The 26,977-nt window shown below is 42.6% G+C and overlaps 1 protein-coding gene across 2 annotated transcripts in view; it reads left to right on the top strand.

Annotated features, from left to right (window-relative positions):
- The window catches only part of Myh1 (myosin heavy chain 1), a 25,376-nt gene extending 3,590 nt beyond the window's left edge, over nt 1-21,786 (top strand). Inside the window, exons 6-40 of one of the 2 annotated variants that reach the window (XM_021175700.2) lie at nt 772-799; nt 1,548-1,662; nt 1,762-1,854; nt 1,967-2,030; nt 2,701-2,799; nt 2,888-2,991; nt 3,112-3,250; nt 3,470-3,588; nt 3,677-3,826; nt 4,623-4,793; nt 6,258-6,570; nt 6,662-6,738; nt 7,705-7,792; nt 7,877-7,994; nt 8,218-8,341; nt 8,429-8,565; nt 8,656-8,911; nt 10,434-10,676; nt 10,788-10,964; nt 11,734-11,879; nt 11,965-12,055; nt 12,148-12,537; nt 13,050-13,176; nt 14,683-14,801; nt 14,970-15,166; nt 16,394-16,577; nt 16,829-16,994; nt 17,084-17,208; nt 17,590-17,898; nt 17,983-18,186; nt 18,488-18,613; nt 18,701-18,871; nt 19,334-19,438; nt 19,558-19,653; nt 21,528-21,786. In XM_021175700.2, coding sequence (XP_021031359.1) covers nt 772-799; nt 1,548-1,662; nt 1,762-1,854; nt 1,967-2,030; nt 2,701-2,799; nt 2,888-2,991; nt 3,112-3,250; nt 3,470-3,588; nt 3,677-3,826; nt 4,623-4,793; nt 6,258-6,570; nt 6,662-6,738; nt 7,705-7,792; nt 7,877-7,994; nt 8,218-8,341; nt 8,429-8,565; nt 8,656-8,911; nt 10,434-10,676; nt 10,788-10,964; nt 11,734-11,879; nt 11,965-12,055; nt 12,148-12,537; nt 13,050-13,176; nt 14,683-14,801; nt 14,970-15,166; nt 16,394-16,577; nt 16,829-16,994; nt 17,084-17,208; nt 17,590-17,898; nt 17,983-18,186; nt 18,488-18,613; nt 18,701-18,871; nt 19,334-19,438; nt 19,558-19,653; nt 21,528-21,680 — 5,324 coding nt within the window. In that variant the 3' untranslated portion in view covers nt 21,681-21,786. The remainder of the gene's footprint in view (nt 1-771; nt 800-1,547; nt 1,663-1,761; nt 1,855-1,966; nt 2,031-2,700; nt 2,800-2,887; nt 2,992-3,111; nt 3,251-3,469; nt 3,589-3,676; nt 3,827-4,622; nt 4,794-6,257; nt 6,571-6,661; nt 6,739-7,704; nt 7,793-7,876; nt 7,995-8,217; nt 8,342-8,428; nt 8,566-8,655; nt 8,912-10,433; nt 10,677-10,787; nt 10,965-11,733; nt 11,880-11,964; nt 12,056-12,147; nt 12,538-13,049; nt 13,177-14,682; nt 14,802-14,969; nt 15,167-16,393; nt 16,578-16,828; nt 16,995-17,083; nt 17,209-17,589; nt 17,899-17,982; nt 18,187-18,487; nt 18,614-18,700; nt 18,872-19,333; nt 19,439-19,557; nt 19,654-21,527) is intronic. The other variant, XM_021175701.1, reaches the window with a different exon arrangement.
- The last annotated feature ends 5,191 nt before the right edge of the window (nt 21,787-26,977 follow it).

A 26,977-nucleotide genomic window follows, 5' to 3' on the forward strand; every position in this document is an offset into this window, starting at 1 on the left:
CTTATCAGTGAGTACATATTGTGTGAGTTCCTTTGTGATTGGGTTACCTCACTCAGGATGATGCCCTCCAGGTCCATCCATTTGCCTAGGATTTCATAAATTCATTCTTTTTAATAGCTGAGTAGTACTCCATTGTGTAAATGTACCACATTTTCTGTATTTTAAAAGTCATCATATTCTAGATGGTGACTTCTCCTTAGAGAAGGGGGTGTTTGGGATCCCTCATGCTTATAATCAGAAGTTTTCACCCTGCAAAAAAAATTTCACTTTGAGATATGTCTTCCTGATCATTATTTAACAATTCAAAGAAGACCATTCACAAGGTTGTATTCTGGGGCCACAGGAAGAGGAAATGTTTTCTTTGTGAGGTTAGTTCACCCATTTAGAAATGCAGTATTAACCTTGGTTTGAACATCACCATTCCCACCTGTAACAGCACACAATGCATTTCTAGCAGTAGCTATTAATCGGTGGCAAGTGTGCCATTAAAATCTACTGATGGTGACTGAGGGGAGGGGGAGGGAAAGGAAGGAACTGACTTTGGAATATACTGTCCTTTATATGAAGTCAATAGGGTATTCCTCTGTGATGATGTAGTCATGACAGCAATTTATTGCTTTCTTCCTTAACTTGAAAGACTAGAGACTAAATCCCATCTATAACTTTACAATAATATTGTGAAAAAAATCCATGCAAAGTATGATACTTAGCAACTCAAGAAGAATGTATGTGACTGACTTATGTGCTGACCACACACTGCTTCTCTTCCAGATCGGGAGAACCAGTCTATTTTGATCACGTATGTATTTCTATTCTGAAAACTTACTGGTGCTTTCCTCTCACTGGGAAAATGAAAAATAAACCCAAGGAAAAAATTAGGTAGTACTAAAGAAATGATGAGACCAGTGAGGACCTAGGGTCCGCTTTCACTTCATTGTAAAGGGTAGATGGAGTCCAGATGTAAAACAAGAACTCTGCAATTTATCCTGCTGGTCAGTATAGCTTTGAGAGCGCTGTCCATGTGGCATTCCTGGGAGCAGGGAACGTAAAATTTCCTCTTGGGGCTTGGCCAGAGCTCAATCCAGTGCAGAGAGTAGCGCACAGCCTAATGAAGGCAAAGCTTTTGAGGGACAGCATCAGCCATGTTCTTTGAGGCCTACTTAGGGAATTTCTAACCCCTGGGAGTGCTAACTGGAGTCGTATCTCTAGTCTAAGGCAGCCAAGAAGTACACATCACTCAAGATTTCTTACTCCTCCCTCCATGGCTGCTTGGTGGACTCTTCAAGAGCAGGTCTTACTTAGCACCTTGAAAAGAGCCCAGACCATCTTAAGCATCCAAACCACTTGTTAAATGGATAATAAATGGATTCCCTTACTTGTCAAGAGAAACAATATGAGTTACCTGTAGACTAAAATGACCTCACCTAGATGACAGTGACAGAGAGATAGATGTAAAGACAGATGCATGAGAGAGTAAATACTGTTGGCAGAAATAGTTTCACTGAACGCAAAGCTCAATTCTCCACATATTGTTGTTTGTTGGATAGCGGAGAATCCGGGGCTGGGAAGACTGTGAACACGAAGCGTGTCATCCAGTACTTTGCAACAATTGCAGTCACTGGGGAGAAAAAGAAGGAGGAAGCACCTTCTGGAAAAATGCAGGTAAGCTGACTGTCACAGTCCAGAGTCCAGGCTCTTTGGGGCACTTTCAGGCAAGGAAGCCCAGAGCTTGAGATGTGAGGTCTGATCTTTCCCGTGTAGGGGACCCTGGAGGATCAAATCATCAGCGCCAACCCCCTGCTGGAGGCCTTTGGGAATGCCAAGACCGTGAGGAACGACAACTCTTCTCGCTTTGTGAGTCTCTTGGTCTTCTCTGTCTTCCGTTGAAACAATATTGGAAGCATTGCAGCACTCCTACCTGTGTGCTTCAAGCTTTGAAGCTAACATCATCTTTTCCCCTTCCAAGGGTAAATTCATCAGGATCCACTTTGGTACCACAGGGAAACTGGCTTCTGCTGATATTGAAACATGTGAGTAACTGGACCCTCGAACTAGATTCCAAGAATAACAAATGAGGCTTTGGAGGAACACTCTGCAGCTCCTGCTCAGCATGGAGCCTAGAAACCACCTCAGCTGCCAGGCAGGCTTGCCGTGAGTGCCAGCCCTAGGCAATATTCACAGGGTGCTTTACCAACCAACCCAGGCATGAGCTAATGGTTCTGTAGGAACTGCCAGGCATTCTTGGACTCGTTTGAAGTATGCTGGCTCAGAACACGTTCATTTCAAATGGAATATTTCAAAATAGTCAAAGAACAAAGTAACATGGGAGTAGTTGAGTTGCCTGTGGATTCAAAGTATGTGGGTTTTCCTCTTCTGAGCCTCAGTAACTAATTCCCTCAGTAGCTTCTCTATTAGAACACCAGGAGACTCCAAGAAGCAGCAGTTTCTAGTCTAGATTACACTCCAAATGTCAAGGTTCTCTATGATAAGTGAGCGCTCCTTTAGCCAAGTATGTTTTTCCTTCATTTTTGAGGCAGTAAGAGGAAACTCAGTGATTGCAGAGATGTAGCAGGTGGCACCTTATAAACATTGAGCTACTATCTCAAGGGGTCATAAGACTTAACTGATGACCCCAAGTTCTAAAACCATTCGAAGACACTTGGTAATCCCCTCTCATCTGATGTTGGTTCTCCACTATAGATCTTCTGGAGAAGTCTAGAGTCACTTTCCAGCTGAAAGCTGAGAGAAGCTACCACATTTTTTACCAGATTATGTCTAACAAGAAGCCGGATCTAATTGGTAAGAACCTTACATTCATAGATGGAAGTTAGTCTTTCTGTTAACAGTTTCTAATATTAAACATCTACCCTGAATCCTATGTCCCCAGAAATGCTCCTGATCACCACCAACCCATATGACTACGCCTTTGTCAGTCAGGGGGAGATCACGGTGCCCAGCATTGATGACCAAGAAGAGTTGATGGCCACAGATGTAAGTCATGCATTATGAATGAGTCCATGCTAGCAAAAGCCTAGTTAGGGCAAACTACAAATCCTGCCAAGTGAGCTGTGTCTTCTGCCCTTACATCTCTCCTCTTCTGTCTCCTCACAGAGTGCCATTGATATTCTGGGCTTCACTTCTGATGAAAGAGTCTCCATCTATAAGCTCACAGGGGCTGTGATGCATTATGGGAACATGAAGTTCAAGCAGAAGCAACGAGAGGAGCAGGCTGAGCCAGATGGCACTGAAGGTACCAAACCCAAATAGCCAAAGCCAAATAAAACTCTCTGTGTGGGTTAGAAAAGAAAATATAGTCCAAATTCGTGTTTCTTTTGAAGCTGAGCTTCTGGAGAACAATACTCAAATTTATCCCCAAAATAGGCTGTATAAAGCAGTCTAAACACTCTACCTTTGCATACTCTGGGCCCTGGAGGAGGTAACGTTGGGAACATGAATTCTGTTTCTGCAGTTGCTGACAAGGCTGCCTATCTCCAAAATCTGAACTCTGCTGACCTGCTCAAAGCCCTGTGCTACCCCAGGGTCAAGGTCGGCAATGAGTATGTCACCAAAGGCCAGACTGTGCAGCAGGTAAGTGTATGCCCTCTGTGAAGCACACACACCAGAGACCTCCTTGACATTATTAACAATGCCAACAAGAACTGCTCTGTCTCTGAAGGTGTACAACTCCGTGGGTGCCCTGGCCAAGGCTGTCTATGAGAAGATGTTCCTGTGGATGGTCACCCGCATCAACCAGCAGCTGGACACTAAGCAGCCCCGGCAGTACTTCATTGGGGTCTTGGACATTGCTGGCTTTGAGATCTTTGATGTAAGTTGGCAGAAGCTTGGTAGCAGAAGAGTTTTCAAATCTTGTTCTTGTAATCACCAAGGAATGTCAATAAAAACTAGCTGCACATAAACTGATTCATGTAAAAGCTCTGAACAATCTGGACAAGGGTATGAACTTTGAAGTTAAACTAGAGCTCTGTCATTTCCTCCCTGTGTGATTGTGGGGGGTGGCATATGCCTGGTCTCCGCAGAATTTCAACAAGGACCCATCAATTTCTCTAAGACCTTCTTTCCCGTCTTCTTGTCAGTTATAAGACTGCTGCATTTAAAGCTCTTAAAACAGACCCCAATACACAATCAGCAATCAGGAAATGATGGAAAAGATGGTAAAGCGACAATAGTATTCAATCAGTACCAGGAAAGGGGATGTCACATTGATACAGACTTTGAGATCCCTCTCTGCTTAATGAGGGAAATGAAGTGTGTTTTGACCCTAAGGTATCTTCTGCAATGGTCCAGGCATAACAAACATGGCCACTAAATAAACTCAAGTATGTCTGCCTAAAAAAGAATGCTATACAGTCCAGTGAGTAAAGGTAATATGCTCTCTCCTTACCAGTAAGATTTCTAACCGGTCTCATCCTGAAGTTATATTTGTGAACCTTTTTTTTCTATGAGCATATTGATAACTGGATGAAATTTGAGTAAGAGGGCTTGCTATGAGTAAGACAAAACACCCTACCATGCTGAGAGAGCAGTTAGCCTGCCCACTGAGGAAAGCCCAGAGATACTTTCCTGGAGAAACAGAATGCTAATTTCCATCTCCACCTATTTAGTTCAACAGCCTGGAGCAGCTGTGCATCAACTTCACCAACGAGAAACTGCAACAGTTCTTCAACCACCACATGTTCGTGCTGGAGCAGGAGGAGTACAAGAAGGAGGGCATCGAGTGGGAGTTCATTGACTTCGGGATGGACCTGGCGGCCTGCATCGAGCTCATCGAGAAGGTTTGTGTGGCTTGTTCAGATCACAGTTGTGTGGTGTGTAAACAAAAGACTACAAATTGCAATGTATGTGCGATGGAAAAGGATGTCTACTGATAAACAAAATGAGGAAAGCATCCTGATAAATGAGACAAGATGTCTTCTTTAAAAACAAAAGACTACAAATTGCAATGTATGTGCGATGGAAAAGGATGTCTACTGATAAACAAAATGAGGAAAGCATCCTGATAAATGAGACAAGATGTCTTCTTTAAAAACAAAAGACTACAAATTGCAATGTATGTGCGATGGAAAAGGATGTCTACTGATAAACAAAATGAGGAAAGCATCCTGATAAATGAGACAAGATGTCTTCTTTAAAAAAAAAGTTCATTTTGACTACTTTGCATACACACACACACACACACTACATTGTACATAATATATTTTGGTTATTTCAATCTCACATTACCAATTCTCCCCCCCCCCAGCTCCTGCTAATTCTTGACTCCTCCTCAAAAAGTCACTCTTCTAGTTTTTCTTTTTTTTTTTAATACACTGAGTTTGCATAAGCACACATGAGCATGGGGGAGGGGAGGTGCTCACCACACCATGGACAACTTATCAGTGGCTATCCTACAGAAGAATATGTGCCTTCCCTCTCTAGCTGCCACTAACTACTTGTAGTTCCTCAGGGCACGGTGGGGCCTATGAACCGTCCCATCCAAGGTGGAAGGTTAACAGACCCCATTTTGTACAGGTGTTGGGCAGATAACTAACCACAGGTATTGAGATCATGAGGGCAGTGGCCAGCTCTGTCACACCCAGAAGACACTGGTTCACCCTTCCCCCATCTTTCAGCCCCTGCATTCCTTCTGTCCTTTCTTTTGAGACAGATATGTTCTATAGAGTCCAGAACTCTATGCCTATCCACAATTTACAATCAAAGTCTTACATTGAATGCTATTAGCCTTATAAAAATTTGGCACTAAATAGAACATTTTTTTCTCACTTCTCTGACATGCTTGGACTCACTACTATTGACCTCTGAAGTATGAATTTCTAATGCTGTAGACAGAGGCTTTCAAATTCAAGCTGTGCTAAGCTCATCCAAACACTTAACACCAAGACCGTGCTCTCTGCTCCCACTCCCTTGAGGTTCTTCTGTGGAGGCTGAGTAAGCTTTAGAGTCTGCATTGTTAGCAAGACTAATAACGAACGAGTACAACTGGTCCAGAATGTGTACTTAGAGAAATTCTGCTCCAAGACTTTTAGGTTAAAGACACAAAGTCCAGAAGGGCATAGCCCTCATTTGTCTTCCTTTGCTATCTAGCTAAGAGTCTTATTAAATCAATGACTTCTGGCCAAACAAAGGAGTCTTCACTAGCTCTGTGGAACTGAAGACTGAATTTAGCCATTTGTGTCATCTTTCACTCCTATGAGCAGGCAGAGTTCATGGAGCATTTCTTTCTGTGTTTATTCTTTTAGCCGATGGGCATCTTCTCCATCCTGGAAGAGGAGTGCATGTTCCCCAAGGCGACAGACACCTCCTTCAAGAACAAGCTGTATGAGCAGCATCTTGGAAAGTCCAACAACTTCCAGAAGCCCAAACCCGCCAAAGGCAAGGTTGAGGCTCACTTCTCCCTGGTGCACTATGCGGGCACTGTGGACTACAACATCGCTGGCTGGCTGGACAAGAACAAGGACCCCCTGAATGAGACCGTGGTGGGGCTGTACCAGAAGTCTTCAATGAAAACTCTGGCTTACCTCTTCTCTGGGGCAGCAGCAGCTGCAGAAGCAGGTGATTTTCAATCAGCGATATTTATTCCATGTGGAATTTCTAAGCAGAGAAGTCTGGCTTCTGACTGATTGTGTTTTCCTTTCTCCCCCAGAGTCTGGTGGCGGTGGTGGAAAGAAAGGGGCCAAGAAGAAGGGTTCTTCCTTCCAGACCGTGTCAGCCCTCTTCAGGGTACCAACTTCATTTTCTCTCTAAATGGGTTTAGGGTGTTAGATTATATGCTGCTATATATAAAGGGTGTGGCAGGGCAGGGATATTGTCTTGAAGGCTCTGAAACTGGAGAGGGGTGGGTCAGCTGACAGTGGTAGACCTGAGTTTTAGGGAGAGTCAGAATAACTTTAAAGCAACGCCCCCCCCCCCCCCAATGAATAAGATAAGGGTCAGGAGTGAATTACAGAAGTATCAGACGGGAAGCTAAATTGGTAACTCAGTAATGAGGTCATTTAGCATTAAATAAAGAAAATATCCGGCAGGAGAGGATTGCATATATGATGGGCTTTTTCTTGATCCTCTTGGAGCTTGCAAGTGAATTAGGTTCCTAAGTATATACAAGGTAGGAGTCTATCCTTAGTAGAGGCCTCATTTGAAAATGGAGGACTGGTAAATCATGGCAGGAATTGCAGAGCGAGTCAAAAGGAGAAAACATAGGAAACCAGATGTGATAAAAGACTTTCTCTGAAAAATGGTAAACTTTTGATACTCAGTAATATGGTTCTTAGTAGGATGACATAGCTGTGTGCCCGGAGCAAGAAAAGAGCTTGTGAAAATAGAGTGACCAACTGAAGTTTGGAAGGTGGCACTGGATTAGGAGCTAAGCCACGCCAAATATCTTGGTAAAGGCCCCATGTATGAGTGTAGCTCCTTCATATGCTTACGGTACAGTGATAGATATATTACGTATGCCGAGAAATTCATCAGCAGTGAGCAACCATCTCAACAACTAACACGCTCGTGGGCCAAAAGACATAAGTTAGGAGGGCACGTCAAGAACTTAGAAACTTCAGCCACGAGTTTGGAAAATTCAAAACTGGATACTATTCAGTAGAATTGAACCAAAGTGGTGGCTCATGGTTTTTACATCTGTAAATAGGAGTGTTTATAACATCACATACTAAACAAGAAACTCTGGCTCCACAGGAGAATCTGAATAAGCTAATGACCAATCTGAGGAGCACTCACCCCCACTTTGTACGGTGCATCATCCCCAATGAAACCAAGACTCCTGGTAAGACACTTCTGTCATCTATCCAGATAGGCCCCAGTGTGTTTGTCTCAGAGTCTAGACCAGGAAATGCATGTGTTCTTTCAGGTGCCATGGAGCATGAACTGGTCCTGCACCAGCTGAGGTGTAACGGGGTGCTGGAGGGCATCCGCATCTGCAGGAAGGGCTTCCCCAGCAGGATCCTCTATGCAGACTTCAAGCAGAGGTTGTATATTTGTCACTGTGGATTATTTGAAGGCTTTTGGTATTGCTTTATCTTTTTAACAATTAGAAACACAACACATTCAAGTGACTTGGGGACACATTGTAAAGTCCTTTGACTATACAAAGAATAGATACAGGGATAATATAGTTCCTTTGATAATGTTTCTATGATAAGATTTGTTTGGTGACAATAGCTATGTCATTTATTTGGTTGGCTTAAACAGATACAAGGTTTTAAATGCAAGTGCCATCCCTGAGGGACAGTTCATCGATAGCAAGAAGGCTTCTGAGAAGCTCCTGGGCTCCATTGACATTGACCACACTCAGTATAAGTTTGGTCACACCAAGGTAATTCCCCTGAAATCCAGCTTAATGTTTTCCTGTCCCTTTAAACTTTGTGTGAAGTTTCTGATCTGCAACATTGCCTGCACACAGGTCTTTTTCAAAGCTGGTCTTCTGGGGCTCCTAGAGGAGATGAGAGATGACAAGTTGGCTCAGCTTATTACCCGGACCCAGGCTATGTGCAGAGGGTACTTGGCGAGAGTGGAGTACCAGAAGATGGTGGAGAGGAGGTATGAATAAGGGCAACATTCCTTGTTCTAGTCCCTTTATTCCTGATTCCTGTTAGAACCCAACTTTGAACATTTCTGTTATTATCACAGAGAGTCCATCTTCTGCATCCAGTACAACGTCCGCGCCTTCATGAATGTGAAACACTGGCCCTGGATGAAGCTGTATTTCAAGATCAAACCTCTCTTGAAGAGTGCGGAGACAGAGAAGGAGATGGCCAACATGAAGGAAGAATTTGAAAAAGCTAAAGAAAACCTTGCAAAGGCGGAGGCCAAAAGAAAAGAGCTGGAAGAAAAGATGGTAGCTCTGATGCAAGAGAAAAATGACCTGCAGCTCCAAGTTCAGTCTGTGAGTCTCAGAGTTCTCTCTGATGCTAAAATCTCAGCCCAGTGATGATTCCTCAGAATCAAGTGATGATCTAGCAATCGTTTAAATTGACTGCTTTGAGTGTTCTGTAGCATTCCATACACAGCAGTACTGCAAATCAGTTCAGGAGGCGTCTTAGTCGCCTGGATGCAAAACATTCCAAACATTTCTCATTCTTTGTGTTGTTTTTCCTGGCAGATTATGGATGGGAAATAGGGAGATCTTTGCTTTCACACAATCCTACCTATTGACAAATGTCAAAAGAACAATATTATTAGTGAATAGGGAGGAGACCTTATAATAAAAATAAAAATATATCAGTCTTATTTCAATATTCCAAATATTTGACCAATAATATTCTAAAAACTTTCTATACAGTTTTGTTTTAGGAATTTTAGACTACCTAGAAGTATTGGATCAAGGCAAGGCTTTCTATAGACAGTGTCATTTTTTTTTAATGCATGGCATGAGGGATTGGGTTGAAAACCTCACTCTGATGAACCAATAAATATTCAGAAACTTGGAAAATAATATGTGACAAGGGGATACTATCTGATCTATTTTTGTTTCTCCCAAGCTACTGTCAAAACCAAGCATAGAAACATGAAAGGTTGCTCTTTAGTTTTCTGAATTCAGAAGGGGAAACAATCAGTCCCATTGGGTCTTTATTCTGAATACATAACAAAAAGAATTGCTATTATCAAGATTGGCTTGTATCTTTACTGCAGTTTGTAGAGACTGAGGTTTTCCAAAATGAGAAGAATAAAGAGATTATTGAAGAAGAGGTCTAAGCTTGATCTACCTATTCTCTCTCTCTCTCTCTCTCTCTCTCTCTCTCTCTCTGTGTGTGTGTGTGTGTGCGCGCGCACGCGCGCGTGTGTGTATATTAGCAGTATTTCATCTACTACCCACTTAGTAACTATCTCATGCGTTCGTTCTAGAGCCTAGAGATACAAGCAGGTAGTCACAGATTTTATATTTCAAATCCTATTTCTTCATGAGAAACAAGGGTAATACTTATCCAAGGACTACCTGTCTCTATGAACCATTCTCTTTGGTTCTTCCAGTCATTCTTCTCATTCTAAGCTGTCTGTCATTTGAAGATGCTCTTTCCATTTAGGTCACTTTTTATTCTGATGTTCACTGTCCTCTTAGCAAGGTCCTGATATTCAGTTCTTTATTTTAAGATCTTTTTTTTGTATACAAAACTTAAATAAAAATAAACATTAAACAAAGAAAGCCAATTTGAAATTATATGCTGATACCTTAAACATATAACAAAACAATGGTATCGTAGTTTCACTGGGAACCATGTTTTACACTTCTTTGCTATCATTCAAGTTAATAGTCAGTGCCTTGACAATTTTGCTCAGTGTTAGAAAGCTAACTAAAAGAAACCTAATAATACCTTTAAACATCATTTGCTTGCTTGCTTTAAAAATATTAATAAAATCTATAAGGTCTAGGGAACTAAAATCTAAAAATGTCTAATATCTCTTCATAGGAAGCAGACAGCTTGGCCGATGCAGAGGAACGATGCGACCAGCTGATCAAAACCAAAATCCAGCTGGAGGCCAAAATCAAAGAGGTGACCGAGAGAGCTGAGGATGAGGAGGAGATCAACGCAGAGCTCACGGCCAAGAAGAGGAAGCTGGAGGACGAGTGCTCAGAGCTGAAGAAGGACATCGATGACCTTGAGCTGACACTGGCCAAGGTTGAGAAGGAGAAGCACGCCACGGAGAACAAGGTATGAGACGTCTACACGGGAAGCTTATGACTCATTTTAATGAAGAAGTAAGACATAAAACCAAAGCTATTAAGACCCAATGTTTAATGCAAAGCACGTTTGCTTCCCAAGGTGAAAAACCTGACAGAGGAGATGGCAGGCCTGGATGAAACCATCGCCAAGCTGACCAAGGAGAAGAAGGCCCTCCAGGAGGCCCACCAGCAGACCCTGGATGACCTGCAGGCAGAGGAGGACAAAGTCAACACCCTGACCAAAGCCAAAATCAAGCTGGAACAGCAAGTGGATGATGTGAGTCTAACACCTCAGGAACATTTTTTAAAGTTTTATAATTAAACAAGCATGTGCTTGTCTCCCCATGACATAATGGGCATTGCCAAACCACATTCCACACACAAGAACTTTAGGATGTAACTGCTGACATGAAGACCAAGATGAACACACAGGAAAATCAACAAGACAAGTGCTGGATAACAGATATCAGTTAAAAAGAATGAAAGGCATTGAGGGCTTGTTCACCAAGATTTGTATGAACAAACCAGTCTTTAGTTCCCTAGAAACACTGGTGGCTTCAAGAGCCCAAGGGTGATGTCACATGTTCTGTGTAGGAAGCATAGCCACATGTCAATAGACCTCATGCTCAGAGGGACACGAGAACACTGGGCAAGGATATGGAAGATCAGCTGGCCTTACACATGATAAGATATCTAAGAGAGAACCTGTTGGACAAGTGTGAATACAGGTTGCATTAGCCAAGGTCAGGGTGTGAAAACATCCCTTTGCTGTCTACCACAAGTGGGAAATATTGCCCATAAGAGACTCAGTGGGCGGTATAGAAGCCGTGATGCCCCAGCAGTAGTCATGGCACAGACCAGGACACTTCACATTTTAAACACTGACTCTGTACAAAGGGAGGAGTGATGAGGCAGGTCTTTCTAATTCACTAATTCATAACCTGCCCCCTCCCCGCCCCAGAGCATGCTGATACACTATGTCACCAACTCAGCCTGGGACAAATGTGTTAGTCTTGGGACTCCATTCACAAATTGTTAACTTTTAGCTTGAAGGCTCTCTGGAACAAGAAAAGAAAATCCGAATGGATCTTGAAAGAGCCAAGAGGAAACTGGAGGGAGACCTGAAACTGGCCCAAGAGTCCACAATGGACGTAGAAAACGATAAACAGCAGCTTGATGAGAAACTCAAAAAGTAAGTGGTGAAGATAAAGGTCTCAGGGTGTGTGGAGGGATTATTATCAATGGCTCTGTAACTGACACAAGGATTTTCCCTATAGGAAAGAGTTTGAAATGAGCAATCTGCAGAGCAAGATTGAGGATGAGCAGGCCCTCGGCATGCAGTTGCAGAAGAAGATCAAGGAGTTGCAGGTACGTCCATGGCTTCTATCTGTCTAATTCATCATTAAAAGTAAAACGATTGACCCAAGAAGCTGAGTCGGTCTTTTCCACCACCCCCCCAGGCCCGCATTGAGGAGCTGGAGGAGGAAATCGAGGCAGAGCGGGCCTCCAGGGCCAAAGCAGAGAAGCAGCGCTCTGATCTCTCCCGGGAACTGGAGGAGATCAGCGAGAGGCTGGAAGAAGCTGGCGGAGCCACTTCAGCCCAGATCGAGATGAACAAGAAGAGAGAGGCTGAGTTCCAGAAAATGCGCAGGGACCTGGAGGAGGCCACGCTGCAGCATGAAGCCACAGCAGCCACTCTGAGGAAGAAGCACGCAGACAGTGTGGCTGAGCTCGGGGAGCAGATCGACAACCTGCAGCGGGTGAAGCAGAAGCTGGAGAAGGAGAAGAGCGAGATGAAGATGGAGATCGATGACCTCGCTAGTAACATGGAGGTCATCTCCAAATCCAAGGTACAAACTTGACATAAACGTCACAGAGATTTCAGTAGATAAATCATTAGGAACTCACAGGGGGATCAATACAAGTTGGGACTAGGGAAATGGGGAGTAAGTCTGATGTGTTCACCCTAAGTGAGAATAGCTATACCCAAATAATAGGAGTGAAAACAGAGCTCCTTCAGAAACCAAACATTACTATCCAGCTATATATTTTGAGGTTTTAAAATGCTTTAAATATCAACCATAGTGCTTTTCATTCATCCTTTACGATCAAACAAAATTTGCTTCTCACAAACAGCCTCAGTTGGGCATCATTATCTTAAACCAGTTAAGAAGATCTAGAGAAGGCACTGGATTCACCGAACAACATAGTAGCAGTATGCTCAGACCATGTCTTGTTATTCTTCTCATGATAGCTGAAGCTTGTTATTATCTTTCTCAAATCAACATCTATGTCTGGATCACTCAAATGTTCTTTGGTGCAAGTTTTTGCTTGAATAGCCCCTACAACTCTTTGGATACAGGGAAACCTTGAGAAGATGTGCCGCACACTGGAGGACCAAGTGAGCGAGCTGAAGACCAAGGAGGAGGAACAGCAGCGGCTGATCAATGAGCTGACTGCGCAGAGGGGACGTCTGCAGACTGAGTCAGGTAGGCTGTATTCTGGAACCACAAACTTACCATGGGTGTTCAATTTGCTGAACACTTTATTGAGTTACTTGAAGTCACATATTACCTTCCGTGGAAGCACCTCATTATTGAGCAATGGCATTAAGTTGCTTTTTTTCTCAGAAGAAGATAGGTAGTTCAGTAGGTAGGTAGGTAGATAGATAGATAGATTGGTTGATACAATCATTTTTTGTTTTGAACATCATATAGCAGTTTTGGATGCAGTCAAAAAGTTATCAAGTATGAGTTGGGCATTTAGGCACATATCCATAGTTGTAGTCCCAGGGAGTTGAGGTAGAAGAATGCTATATTTAAGATCAACCTGGCATATGCTGTGTGCTTTAGGCTTGCTTAGACTACATATCAAGGCCTGATCTCAAAACAAACAGAATTATCAAATACAAAGTTTATCTCCCTATTGACTCCCCACTTTTCCAAATACTGTTACAAGCTAACAGTTATTTTGTCTCATTAGCCTGATGCTATTCCCATTGAAGGTGACACATCTTGGGAATGAAGGAGCACCTTGTCCAAGTACAAACCTGTGGGGAGTGCACACAGTTCTGTAAGGAAACAGGAACATAAGTGAAGCTGTCATTTTGACCAGCCTGGTCAGGAAGTCTGCAGGAATTCCTTAGTGACTTGACCAACTTTCTACTAAAGTCATGTTGCTCCTCCCATGACACTCAAAGACTGTATTATTGTTGTTAAGGTGGGCAGGACGTTCAGAGTAAAACAAACACTATTCTCAAGCTAGGATACTCCCCCAAATTTCTCCTCTTCAGCACACGTTTTCTTACACTTATCAGTGGCATGATCTTAAAAGGCTAAACATTAAACATGTGGTTTCTAATAAATTTCAAAACAGGTAAGACAAGTAACGAATTTTCACGGGGGGTACTGCCACAAGGCTTGTATTTTCTGAATATGTTACCTCAAGAACAGAAGACAAACTTATGCACCGTTTGGTTTGGGAGCTGTTTACAATTTAGAACCAACTCATTCTGGGATCAGAAAGACCATCTCTTGCTTTCCCAACATGGACAGACCTCTCTCAAAGTGTCTACTGAGCATCAGTTCTGCATATGAGGTCTACTATTTGAAGATTCCCATTTCCCNCCAAAAAAAAAAAAAATGTTACAGGTGGCCAACACAGTAACTCGGTAGCCAGAAAGCATCTGAGTGCGTTGACTGTTCTCTGTACATTGTTTTTCATATGTTTGCTTACCTCTTGCAATGCAATCATATCATCTTAAATATCTCCCAAAACCTTGGTTGATCATAAAGAGTTTGGCTCAAAAATTGCCTATATTCTCATTGTTCAAAGATTTGCTCATCAGCCTTGAAGTGGATGATGGACATATGATATAGCCTCCATCTGTCACCATGCTTTAGACTTGGTACCTCCTTTGTTCCAGTTTTTATTTTAGAGTTTTAATGTCTAATGTCAGGCTGAATTTTCTGGACCTTTTTTTTTTTTTTTTACAGGTGAATACTCACGCCAGCTAGATGAAAAGGATTCATTAGTTTCCCAGCTCTCCAGGGGCAAACAGGCATTCACTCAACAGATTGAGGAGCTGAAGAGGCAGCTTGAAGAGGAGATAAAGGTGATCTGGCTTTTTGTTGTTGTCATGGTTATCATTGGTCTTGCAGTTGTTTATACTTATACTGTGTGTGTAGGTTCCCCACCCCCCTTTGTTGGTGGGATCCTTAGCTTAGAGAATAAATACCAATTTAAAAACAAAAAATTCAACCTCTAAACTCTTATTTTTTAGGCCAAGAGTGCCTTAGCTCATGCTCTTCAGTCCTCCCGCCATGACTGTGACCTGCTGCGGGAACAGTATGAAGAAGAACAGGAAGCCAAGGCTGAGCTACAGAGGGCCATGTCCAAAGCCAACAGTGAAGTGGCCCAGTGGAGGACGAAATATGAGACAGATGCCATCCAGCGCACGGAGGAGCTGGAGGAAGCCAAGTATGTGCCTGACTTGGTTAAAATGGCAGTATATCTACTAACAAAGTGCTTGGGTCAGGAATTCTCTGTGGGCAGAGGGTCCTTGCTTTCTCAAAGCTAAAGAATGCTAGAGAAAAATGTGAACATCAATCCATTCAAGAAATATAAATACCCTAGGTAGTCTGTGGAAATATATGACAGAAGTCCATGGCAGACAGAGAAAAGAAGAAGGCAAAAGGAAGCTGAATGGTATTTTTTCAAAGGGGAGAACTTTTGACCTCATTCTGTCTACACAGATGCAGATAGAATTAGTATAATAGCTTATTCAGTTAATTATATACTCTCACGTACTTCTCCCCTTCTCTCTCAACCACTAATGCAATAATTGGCCTAGGGGTATGAGTGCAATGAGAAAAATAATCTGGATTGATAGTAGCTCTCTTTTTATATGCAAAAATATGACTGTAAGAGGAAATAAAAAGATGTGATCAAGGCCCAATGTGGTATACAGATGGAGACACTGCAGTAAGCAAGAAAGCACACAGTTTTATAAAGGAATAGATATACACTGCCATATGAAAGTTTAAGGCTGAAATTTTGTGAGGAAGGATCTAGGTAGGAAAGAGTCTTACTCATCAGTTTAAGGTACCCTTAGGCATTCATTTTCATAATAGTGCACAATCTATATACTGATGAAATCAATGTTTCTGTAGATGCTTAAGAGTGATTTTGAAATAAACTCTAAGAGCTGCATTTGTTTTGGAAAAGATTGTTTTAATAGACAGATTAACAAAAACCTGGCAAAAATGAGAAGAGATACAATTACTCAAAGACAAGGATGTCTCATTTAAATTTAACATGGTCAACATTTGAGTACTTAGTATGTGGGCCAGCCTAGAAGAACACAAAGATTATCAAAATTCAGACTCCACTCTCTGAGCATTAAAACTGAATGCAGACTCAGATATAACTGGCAGGAATTTGACGCAGATTCTGAGTTCTACAAAGGAAGGCAAATGGGTCAAGCTGGCTCAAGCTCCATAAAGTATAACTATGCTGAAATGTGGCTGCATTTAGCACTTGGTGGTAGGAGAGCAACAGTGAATTCCCAGAGAACCCATTGTGTCAAACAAGCTTCAGAAACACTGGTTGGGGAGTCTGGCTTTGGAAATAGTTACTTAGAGCTGTTTTGAAACAGTCGGTTCTACTGCTTACCATTCACATCTACTATCCATTTTCGTTTCTCAGGAAGAAGCTGGCTCAGCGTCTGCAGGATGCTGAGGAGCATGTAGAAGCTGTGAACGCCAAGTGTGCTTCCCTGGAGAAGACGAAGCAGCGGCTGCAGAACGAGGTGGAGGACCTCATGATTGATGTGGAGAGGACCAATGCCGCCTGCGCTGCCCTGGACAAGAAGCAGAGAAACTTTGACAAGGTGTGCTTCTAGAACCTTCTACAGTCTTTAATGTGACCAGCCTTCCAAACTACTTGGCTGTCCTCATCCATTAGCAGGAACTGTGGTGTGTGTGTGTGTGTGTGTGTTCCTTTGTTAGTTTTTCTCCTTCATAATTATTTTTCAATCTGAGACCACTCAGATCAAACTCAGAGTTTCTAGAACACACAGCTTATACCCTGCATCCTCAAACTTTATCAGCTATATCTTCTTCTTCATCCCTTGCTCTTCAGATACTGGCAGAATGGAAACAGAAGTATGAGGAAACCCATGCTGAACTTGAAGCCTCCCAGAAGGAGTCCCGCTCTCTCAGCACAGAGCTGTTCAAGATTAAGAATGCTTATGAGGAATCTTTAGACCATCTTGAAACCTTGAAAAGGGAGAATAAGAATTTGCAACGTGAGTGTCTCTCCCATTTTCCTTAACCAGATATTTGAAGGAACACCCCACCATCTCTATACACATTTCTATTTCCTTTTTCCTAACAGAGGAGATTTCTGACCTCACTGAACAGATTGCAGAAGGAGGGAAACGCATCCATGAACTGGAGAAAATAAAGAAGCAAATTGAGCAGGAAAAATCTGAGCTCCAGGCTGCTTTAGAGGAAGCAGAGGTAGACACACTATTGAACATTTCACAACAATTATAGAAGGAACTAGGTCCTTGCTCTGGGGTGCAAAGATTGGTGAATCAAAAACATAAAAAAAATGATTCTTTATTCTCTCCAGTGAGTATGAAGGTAAAGAATGAATACAAGTACCAGAAGTATATTTTAAGAGCTGTGGTAGAATCAGAAAACAAACAAATATGAGTAAGGGAAGGGTCTGTCCTTAAGAACCATCTGGCTGGAGAAAAGTGCATAGCTTCGACAATTATGCACATCACGTATTTTTATAGCACAAAGACAGGAACAAGTGAGGTGGGATAATTTAACCTTCCTTGAACACTGCACAGTGCCATTCTCCTGCTAACACTGGCTCTCGCTGTCCTGAAGGCATCTCTGGAGCACGAGGAGGGAAAGATTCTGCGCATCCAGCTGGAGCTGAACCAGGTCAAGTCTGAGATCGACAGGAAGATTGCTGAGAAGGATGAGGAGATCGACCAGCTGAAGAGAAACCACATTAGAGTCGTGGAGTCCATGCAGAGCACGCTGGATGCTGAGATCAGGAGCAGGAACGACGCCATCAGGCTCAAGAAGAAGATGGAGGGAGACCTGAACGAGATGGAAATCCAGCTGAACCACTCCAACCGCATGGCTGCCGAGGCCCTGAGAAACTACAGGAACACACAAGGCATCCTCAAGGTAGGTGGCACCAAGAGGTGGTCCCAGATGAGTGGTGTGACCCTGCCTGTGGACACAGTGTCTCAATAATGGTTCATTACACAGGACACCCAGTTGCACCTGGACGATGCTCTCCGGGGCCAGGAGGACCTGAAGGAGCAGCTGGCCATGGTTGAGCGCAGAGCCAACCTGCTGCAGGCTGAGATCGAGGAGCTGCGGGCCACGCTGGAGCAGACTGAGAGGAGCAGGAAGATTGCAGAGCAGGAGCTGCTGGACGCCAGTGAGCGCGTGCAGCTCCTCCACACCCAGGTGTGTAAATAAGTATGAAGGGGAAACTCATGCATGGATATTAACATTGTTCAGAAATATACCCATAATGTTTTATGAAGAGTTTAACATGTTTAACTGGGGAAGACTCACAACATTTTTGTTTATCTGATCTATAACATCCAGCATCGACTGTCCTTTAAAAGTATGCTGTTAACTCAGATAATTTATGGAACCCCTGAGGGATGCTAGTCAATAACTAGTTTACAGGCTCATTTGGACATCTGGTTTTCTGACTTTGTTCTTCAATATTTAATATTTCTGTGTTTGGTATTTTAATCAGAACACCAGCCTCATCAACACCAAGAAGAAGCTGGAGACAGACATTTCCCAAATCCAGGGAGAGATGGAGGACATCGTCCAGGAAGCCCGCAATGCAGAAGAGAAGGCCAAGAAAGCCATCACTGATGTAAGCAGAGGGTGAGATGGAGATAGCAAGCCTGAATCCTGCAGGGACTTGTCAGCCCCTAACCAACTCTATTTTGTCACTCACCAGGCCGCCATGATGGCAGAGGAGCTGAAGAAGGAGCAGGACACCAGCGCCCACCTGGAGCGGATGAAGAAGAACCTGGAACAGACGGTGAAGGACCTGCAGCACCGTCTGGATGAGGCTGAGCAGCTGGCGCTGAAGGGTGGCAAGAAGCAGATCCAGAAACTGGAGGCCAGGGTGGGTGTCCTGGTCAACATGTATTCCTGTCATTCCACTCTAGCACATGACTTTCAATACCTACGACAGCTAGACCTTGTAGGGCATTCTGAGATGAAGAGAAGATAGTCCCTGTTGCTCGACAGCTTAGGTTTGGGCACTTGGAATAAGGATCTACATATAAAACATCAGGCTGGTTGAAGAAGTAGGAACTCATCAACTGATTAAATGATAGAAAATATTTTTATAAATCTGCCTTTGGTAGTGGAAAAGATGGCTCCGTAGTTAAGAACACTTACTGCTCATGCATAGGCCCACCCACGAGATGACACACAACCATCTGCAACACCAATTCCAGGGGATCTGATAACCACTTCCGAGCTCTGTGGTGCACATAGACACATGCAAGCAAACACTCATACACATAAAGTAAAATAAGCAAATCCAAAACCAAAAATTTTTTTAATCCACCTTCTGGTGTAGGTCCGTGAACTTGAAGGAGAAGTGGAAAATGAACAGAAGCGCAACGTGGAAGCTATCAAGGGTCTGCGCAAACATGAGAGAAGAGTGAAAGAACTCACTTACCAAGTAAGGAAAAACCCTTTCTGGGCTCCTACCCCTATGCGCAAAACATTAAAAACCATAGATACAGAATAGAGAAGGGATATTTATGTTTTCAAGAAACTCACACTTTAAATATCTTTCAGACTGAGGAAGACCGCAAGAACGTTCTCAGGCTCCAGGACCTTGTGGACAAACTGCAATCAAAGGTCAAGGCCTACAAGAGACAAGCTGAGGAAGCGGTGAGATCAAAACCCCTGACGTGATTGGGTGGTCAGCAGACAAAACAAAACCAAACCCAAAAAGATGAGCAAGACAAGGAAGGATCCATCAGAGGATCTAGCAAGGGTCTAAGAATGTTGTGCAACTGACCATTCTGAAACAAGCCAGAGAGAAATGTACTAGTGAGAATAAGGATGGGGGTGTAGCTCAGTGGAAGAATGTGGGTAGGCTTCTCTGAGGCCCTGAGTCCAATTGTAAGCATTAACCCAACCAACCAAAGCATAGTCCCTATCGTGTTCTAGAGAGGGGGGAGGAGGAATGTACAGCACAGTCTTGTCATTGAGTCAGCAAGACTGAGGAAGAGAACGGTGTACCTGGGGCCAGAGAACCGGGCAGAAAGTAGCTCACAAGGTCTTCTGGGTCCTGGAAAGAAGCCTGCATCATAATACAAATGCAATCAGGCCACAGAATCAAGGGAAAGATCCCCTTCCAGGAGAGATGTGGCCTGCTTTTTATTTTTAAGGGTCCTTACTACAGTGTAGAGAAAAGATTGTTGGAGAACCCAAGTAGGTGCAGGAATGTGTGTTTTCAGGTAGGTGTGTGGCTTGTATTAAGGCAGAAATAAAATAAGGAGAATTGATGAGTTTCAGGATTCATCCTGGAGAGGGAAGGCATTAGGCTTGCCAGTAGGCTGGCCCTGGAAGTAAAAAGAAGCAAAGCAGGCATAATCCACCAAGTTGTGGTATGAGTAGCCAGGTGGGTGAAGTAAGATATAACTGAAATGGAAATAAAGGGAACCAGATGTTCCGGATGAGAAGGAAATAGGAATTCTACTTTCATTCCATCGCAAGTCATTGTTACATACACACTGAAGAGATCCAGGGCAAAGCTGATGTGTCATGCATACTATGGAGTGCAGAAGGTTCAGTAGTGCTCTGACTGCAGCCTGACGCCATCACATTTCCTGACTCATCCTAAGGAGTCGTTTCACTTGTGTCTCTGTGGAGACATATACCTGTACATTGCAGATAAGGTCCTCTGTCCACTGGTGGCTTTTGTTTACCTTCTGAGCTCTTAGCTCTAAGAGGAAGAGAAAGAGGAAGAAGAGAGCAAAGGAAGAAGAGAGAACAGACACACACAAACACACACACACACACACACACACACACACACACACGGGCACCTCACACCCACAGCCTGGCAAAACACGCACCTTCCCTCCACTCCAGCTCTTGCTTTTTTCTACTGTGAAAGGAAGATGCAACAGCTTTCCTGAGCCACCCCATTTAAAGGCATTTTAAGCTTCATAAATGTTCTAAATCTGAATGTCATATTTTGCGAAGGTTCTTAATAAGACACTAAAAAAAAAGAATAATTACTGGAGACTAAATTAAAACTGGCCTTTCAAAATTCATTACTATATCTTCAAGCATAATCAAAGACAACTTGGATTATTTTAGAGAATAATAAACATGTTTAATTTCTAAACTTTATTAAGTGGGGGATAATTTATGACCCAAGTGGCAATAATTTATATTCAGTTTGGTGTCATAGGGATTGCTTGTGTGAGTCTCGTTCATCCTCTGGAGCCTCAACAGCAGCAATGACAACAGAGCCTGGGAACCTGGCACAATCATAGTAGTGTTAGCTTTTCTGAAAGAAAATTTGTTCTTTTTTTTTTTAAGTCAGACAATGTCATCTGTGTTTACCAATGGCTGCATGAAGCATATACGGAATTAATAGAACCAAAAAAAAAATGTACACACTTCTCTAGACTTCTTTGAAAATTTATTAGAGTGGATTGGTTTTAAGCAAAAGAGACAGCCAAGATGCACTGACCCTAAAGTCTAGAAATGTGAGCATTTTTTCCTTACAAATGCGTTCTTACTCACAGGAGGAACAGTCCAACGTCAACCTGGCCAAATTCCGCAAGATCCAGCACGAGTTGGAGGAAGCCGAGGAGCGGGCTGACATTGCGGAGTCCCAGGTCAACAAGCTGCGGGTGAAGAGCCGGGAGGTTCACACCAAAATCATAAGCGAAGAGTGATCGATCCAAGTGCAGGAAAGTGACCAAAGAGATGAGCAAAATGTGAAGATCTTTGTCACTCTGTTTTGTACTCATGACTTTTGGAGATAAAAAATTTATCTGCCAAGAGCTCGTCGGTCTTTTCCTTCCCCCTTTCCACGGCGGCCGATCATTTTGTACATGAGGGAGAGAGAAAGAAAAGAACCATTGTGTTTACATCTATGACAAACTCCTTAGTCACCCAGGTTAAGCATGGAGAGCAGCCAGGCCAAGTCCAGTAAGTACCACACACATGCCTGAGGGAAGACGGGGAAGCCTGGAGGCATGCTTGATCACCTTCCTGAAGGGATATGAACACTCCATCCTAAGAGGGAGTAAAAATCAATTAAAATGGCAGTTACATACATACAATCAGAGCAAAAATTAAAAAAATTGTCTGTGACTACTGTCAAAAGTTATTATAGTTATTATAGTAACTTCACTAAAATGACATGAATCACTAAACTGGGGTTAGGATTCTTTGAAATAATAGGCGCTCTACTTGCTTGTCTCTATGTAGAGATGTGCAGACTTGGTTGTCTACAGATGCTCAGATGCTTTTTAATTGCATCTTCTTGGCACTTAGGGATGGCAAGGGAGGATTAAGAATGAATGTCTCTTGTTTCTTCCATCCTTTGGAAATTGCCATATCTTAGTCCTTTTCTGGTTTTTGATAGACTACATTAATTATCATATATCTTGCATTTTTATATCAGTTACATATATACTGAATGCCACTTCCCTGCTTTCTCTTTCACTAACACACACACACACACACACAGAGACACACACACTGACACATACATACCTGTACACAGGTATACACACACACACACAGACACACACACATACATACCTACACACAGGTATACATACACACACACTGACACATACATACCTGCACACAGGTATACATACACACACACACACACATATACACACATGTACACAAACATATATATTTCTTTAATGGAAAATCTATCTGATGTTTATCATTTTTTCCAGATATAGTCTAGCATTATACAAAGTATCTTCATGATGGTATAGTTGAAATTGAAATGTGATACCTTTGACTCCAAATATTTTAATTGCCATAAATGTGTTTAAAAAACACACATTAAATGTACATTGACACCCTACTTTCTAGATCTGCAAGACCACAAAATACATATAATATACTGTACAGATGTGGAAAGTCTAGTTATTATATAACACTTCACTCACCAATAGAAATCCTAGCTTTTGAGCTCCAAAGTACCTCTGAACTTTAATGTATTGCAACAAATAAAAATCACGGTATATAATTGAAATTTTGCCTGAAAATGTCAAGTGCCTAAATATTTCAGATAAAAGAAATGCTTCCTACAATGCCGTGACAGTTGCTATTGTCATTACAGCAATGACCGGACCTCTACCTGTGCTGAAATAAGCACAGGCTTTCCATTTAGGTCAATTTTAGCAGATGGTGAATAAATAAAATAGTTAATGTCTTTATTAGAAATATAACAAAGGTCTTTTTAGAGCAATATATAGCCAGTTAAAAAGGAATAATACACAACTAATCATTTTTAACCTTATCACGCAGTAGGTTAAATTGTGCAGCATCTCTAGACCTCAGCTCCTAGAAGATTTTCCCTGTGTTGATATGAAGCAATATGTGTTTGGATCCAATGGGTAATCATAGTGTTATATCTTGAACTAGATTTTAAAATAATTTACAAAGCAGTTTTAACAATCCTAATCTTCCAATTTCCTGCAAAAGGTTAATACTTAATGCCATAATCATACTGCCATTCCATTTAGCTTTTGACTTAGTGGAAAAAAAGCAGATAGGGGGACAGATGCTGGCAAAGAGGCAGGAGGGAGCAAAGGGCCTGGCTGTGCTGGCACCTATTAGCTGAATCTTCACTTGATCATGACTGTGCTGGAAAACACAAGATGTCTACATACCATTGACACTACCCCATCACAAGCTTAAGTTGAAATCTACATGAGCTCTCTCCCCGATTCTCTCTCCAATCTTTACTATTCTCTGTGTGTCTCTCTCTCCTTGTCTCTCTCTCCTATCTCTCTCTGTGTCTTTCTATGTCCTTCTCTCCCTTCCTCTCCTCCATCTCTCTTCCCATCTCCTTCTCTCTCCCAGTCTTCTCCTTTTTCTTTAGCTAGAAATAGTATCTCTATCAATTGCTAGAAATACCTTTAGTTTTTAAGAACTACTAGCCTAAGACATGGTATCCTGTATTATTTTAAAAAACAAAATTCATGGCCTTTGTTTTTTTTGTTGTTGTTGTTTTTTGTTTTTGTTTTTGTTTTTTTACATAAACACACACACACACACACACACATGTGGGGCATTGGGCTATACACAGACAGTCTGGTCTCCCTTGGAGCTGAGGTATGAACCCCGGAGTGGTGCTAATTCACCTACATGGCATGGTAGGCATTCCCTCATGTCTCCTGGACTCAAGGCTCCCGTCGAAGTTTACCGCCCCCACAGCCTCCACAGGAGAAGCGTGGTTAGTAGTCACATAGACGATGTCCCAAGCTTCTGACCTTCAGGCTAGACTCCTCCCAGTTACCTAGCAACAGTAAAGTTAACAGCCCATCATAACAGGGGCTGCTTGGCCCCACTTCACTCTCTAACCTCTCCTCATTCTCTCCTCTCCCCTCCCCTCCCCTCCCCTCCCCTCTCTCCCTCCCTCTTACTCTCTCCCTCCCTCTTACTCTCTAGCCTTTCTTCTCTCTTTCCTTTTCCCTCTTCTCTCCTCTTGGCCATGGCCAGTCTCTCTCTCTCTTCCCCCTGCCTTTCTACAATAAACTCTAAAACCATAGACTGTCTCTGTTCATCAAGGCCCACTGCACTTGGATGATGGGATAGGCTTTCTCCTAATGAGTCATTTCTAATCTCCTGATGGAAGGCCTTCCTGTGATCCAGTCAAGGCCCAGACTAAGGACTCTTACCTGCGTGGAAACCTCTCTCCCTCAGTCCTCTCTCCCATAACCCCGGGGCTGAGGGTGTGGCCCCGGGGCCCCTGGTTTCAGGGGCTGCCCCTTGTCCACCCCCCATCAAGTGGGGTCAGTGGCTTAGATGCCCACCAGGGGCCGAGTGAAAGCATCTGGCAGCTCTCCCACATCTGCCTGCCCAGAGCATGAGGAACTCTGGCTAGAAGTGGGCTATCCTCCCTCCCCACTCTTCCCCTACACTCTCAACACACACACACACACACACACACACACACACACACACACACACACACACACATCATAGCCTATAAATACAGCTTTGCTTGCCTTCCATTACTCTCTAACTCTTCCTTCTCTGAGGCTCATGCCTACCTTTGTCAGTAGGAACAGACTAAAGACTTGCAGATCCATCTTCCTGCAGTGAGCCTCAAAACAAAACACTTTGATTCTGATCCAGGCCTTCTATGCTCTATTCAATGCTGGCACTGCATTCTTAGGGAACTAACTACTTGGTGGCTCAGAAGAGCCTTTATAGAACCCCCCAAAACATATCTGCAAACAAGCCTATTAGTTGTGCGTTCTGAATCATCAGCCCTATTGACAAAGGATCCCAGAGTCTAGTCAATCTACCTGGAAACAACACTCACATCTGTCTGAGATCCTGCTAACAGAACTGCCAACTACAACATTCCAGACCCCAAAGCAGTCTCAAAATCCAGCTCCAAGTTTACTCGATCACAAACCTAGAGGCAATCCTATGAGTCCTGTGCTGCAACAGGGTAGGGTCTTGCCCATGTAGAAAAACTGAAACTGATATTTGTCCTTTATGTGTAGAGACATCGATGCAAAGTTTACACCGATAATGATCAGGCAAGTGCAACACCAGTAAAGGGAATAAGTAAAGCATAATAATAATAATAATAATAATAATAATAATAATAATAATATAATCAACCAGAGCAATGGAGATCAATCAACATTCTGAAAAAGGATTCAAATAATCAACTTTAAAAATCTTATTAAATAAAAAAATTAAAATTCAGAAATGGATAACTAAACAAAATCAGGACAATAATTTATAAACAAAAAAATGAAGCTTAATAATAAAGAGAGAGAGAGAGAGAGAGAGAGAGAGAGAGAGAGAGAGACCAGGAGCTGAGCATCTAGATCTTAGCACACCTGGTACCATATGAGAGGGACCAATCTCACCTTAAAACCCAGCACACAGGGCCAACATCTGCTAAAATGAGAACAAAGACCTAATCCATCAGAGACCTAGTCCATCTCTCCAGGATTCAGGAAAGTCCCTAAATGTACTAACCCTGCCTTTTGGTGTCTGTAGTTTTGATTCTCTCTAACTATTCTTGCTAACTAAAGTGTATCTTATGAGGATGTGGTTTTTGTACATAAAATAAAAAGAACTGTGAGGATCAGGGCTGGTACAATCTGGGCAAGTTCCCAGGCATGCAGACACCCACCAGCGATAAAGACTTTTATTTCAACTTTCTGAGTGTTCATGTGTGCTCTCTGGCAGACTTACCTCAAAACACAAGGACAGAACGGAAAGACCCAGTCCCAACATCACACTCAGTCACACAAAAGAAAGCCTAGTGAACTCCAAGATGCACCACTTGAAAGTATCAAATGATAAGAGAATTAGGGAAAATGAATGAACAAAGCTATAGGGATTCTGGAACACCACCAAGTATACAAATATATGGGTTGTGGGAGTACCAGAAAGAGAAAAGTGAGAAAGGGGAACATAAAGCTAACTTAAAGAAAGGCTGGATACATTTCCCCAAATTTTTGGAGGGATGTAGATCCGGAATCACGGAAGCTGAAGGACCTCAAGAAAGGGCAACCCCTTAAAGAAGACTACAAGACACATTAGAGTCAGATTGCTAACAAGTTTAAAAACTGCAGGAGGAAAGTAACTTATCTCTTGGGAACCTGTAGGAGGAAACTGGTGGGAGGCGGCTAACAGTAAAGCTCTCCACAAACCAGAAAACTTGCACACTCAGTTCTAAAAGAAATAACCACCAGGCGAAAATGCTGTGTACAGAAATATCATCCTTCAAAAACTTTTCTTTCTTCTTAAAAAAAAAATTCTTGGCAGACAAGAGTTGAAAGAATTCATCACAGTAAGAGCTATCATACAGGAAAAAAAAGAGAGACCTTCACATTAAAATGAAAGAACTCTCAAGTCACAACACGGAGACATGAAGTTATAAACTCACTGCTTAAGGTAAACACACAGTCAATGCAGAACACCCTAATATTTTTTGTGTTTGAGATAGTCTCACACCGTAGCCCAG

This window comes from Mus caroli, chromosome 11 (genome assembly GCF_900094665.2).
Source record: "Mus caroli chromosome 11, CAROLI_EIJ_v1.1, whole genome shotgun sequence".
Taxonomy (NCBI): Eukaryota; Metazoa; Chordata; class Mammalia; order Rodentia; family Muridae; genus Mus; species Mus caroli.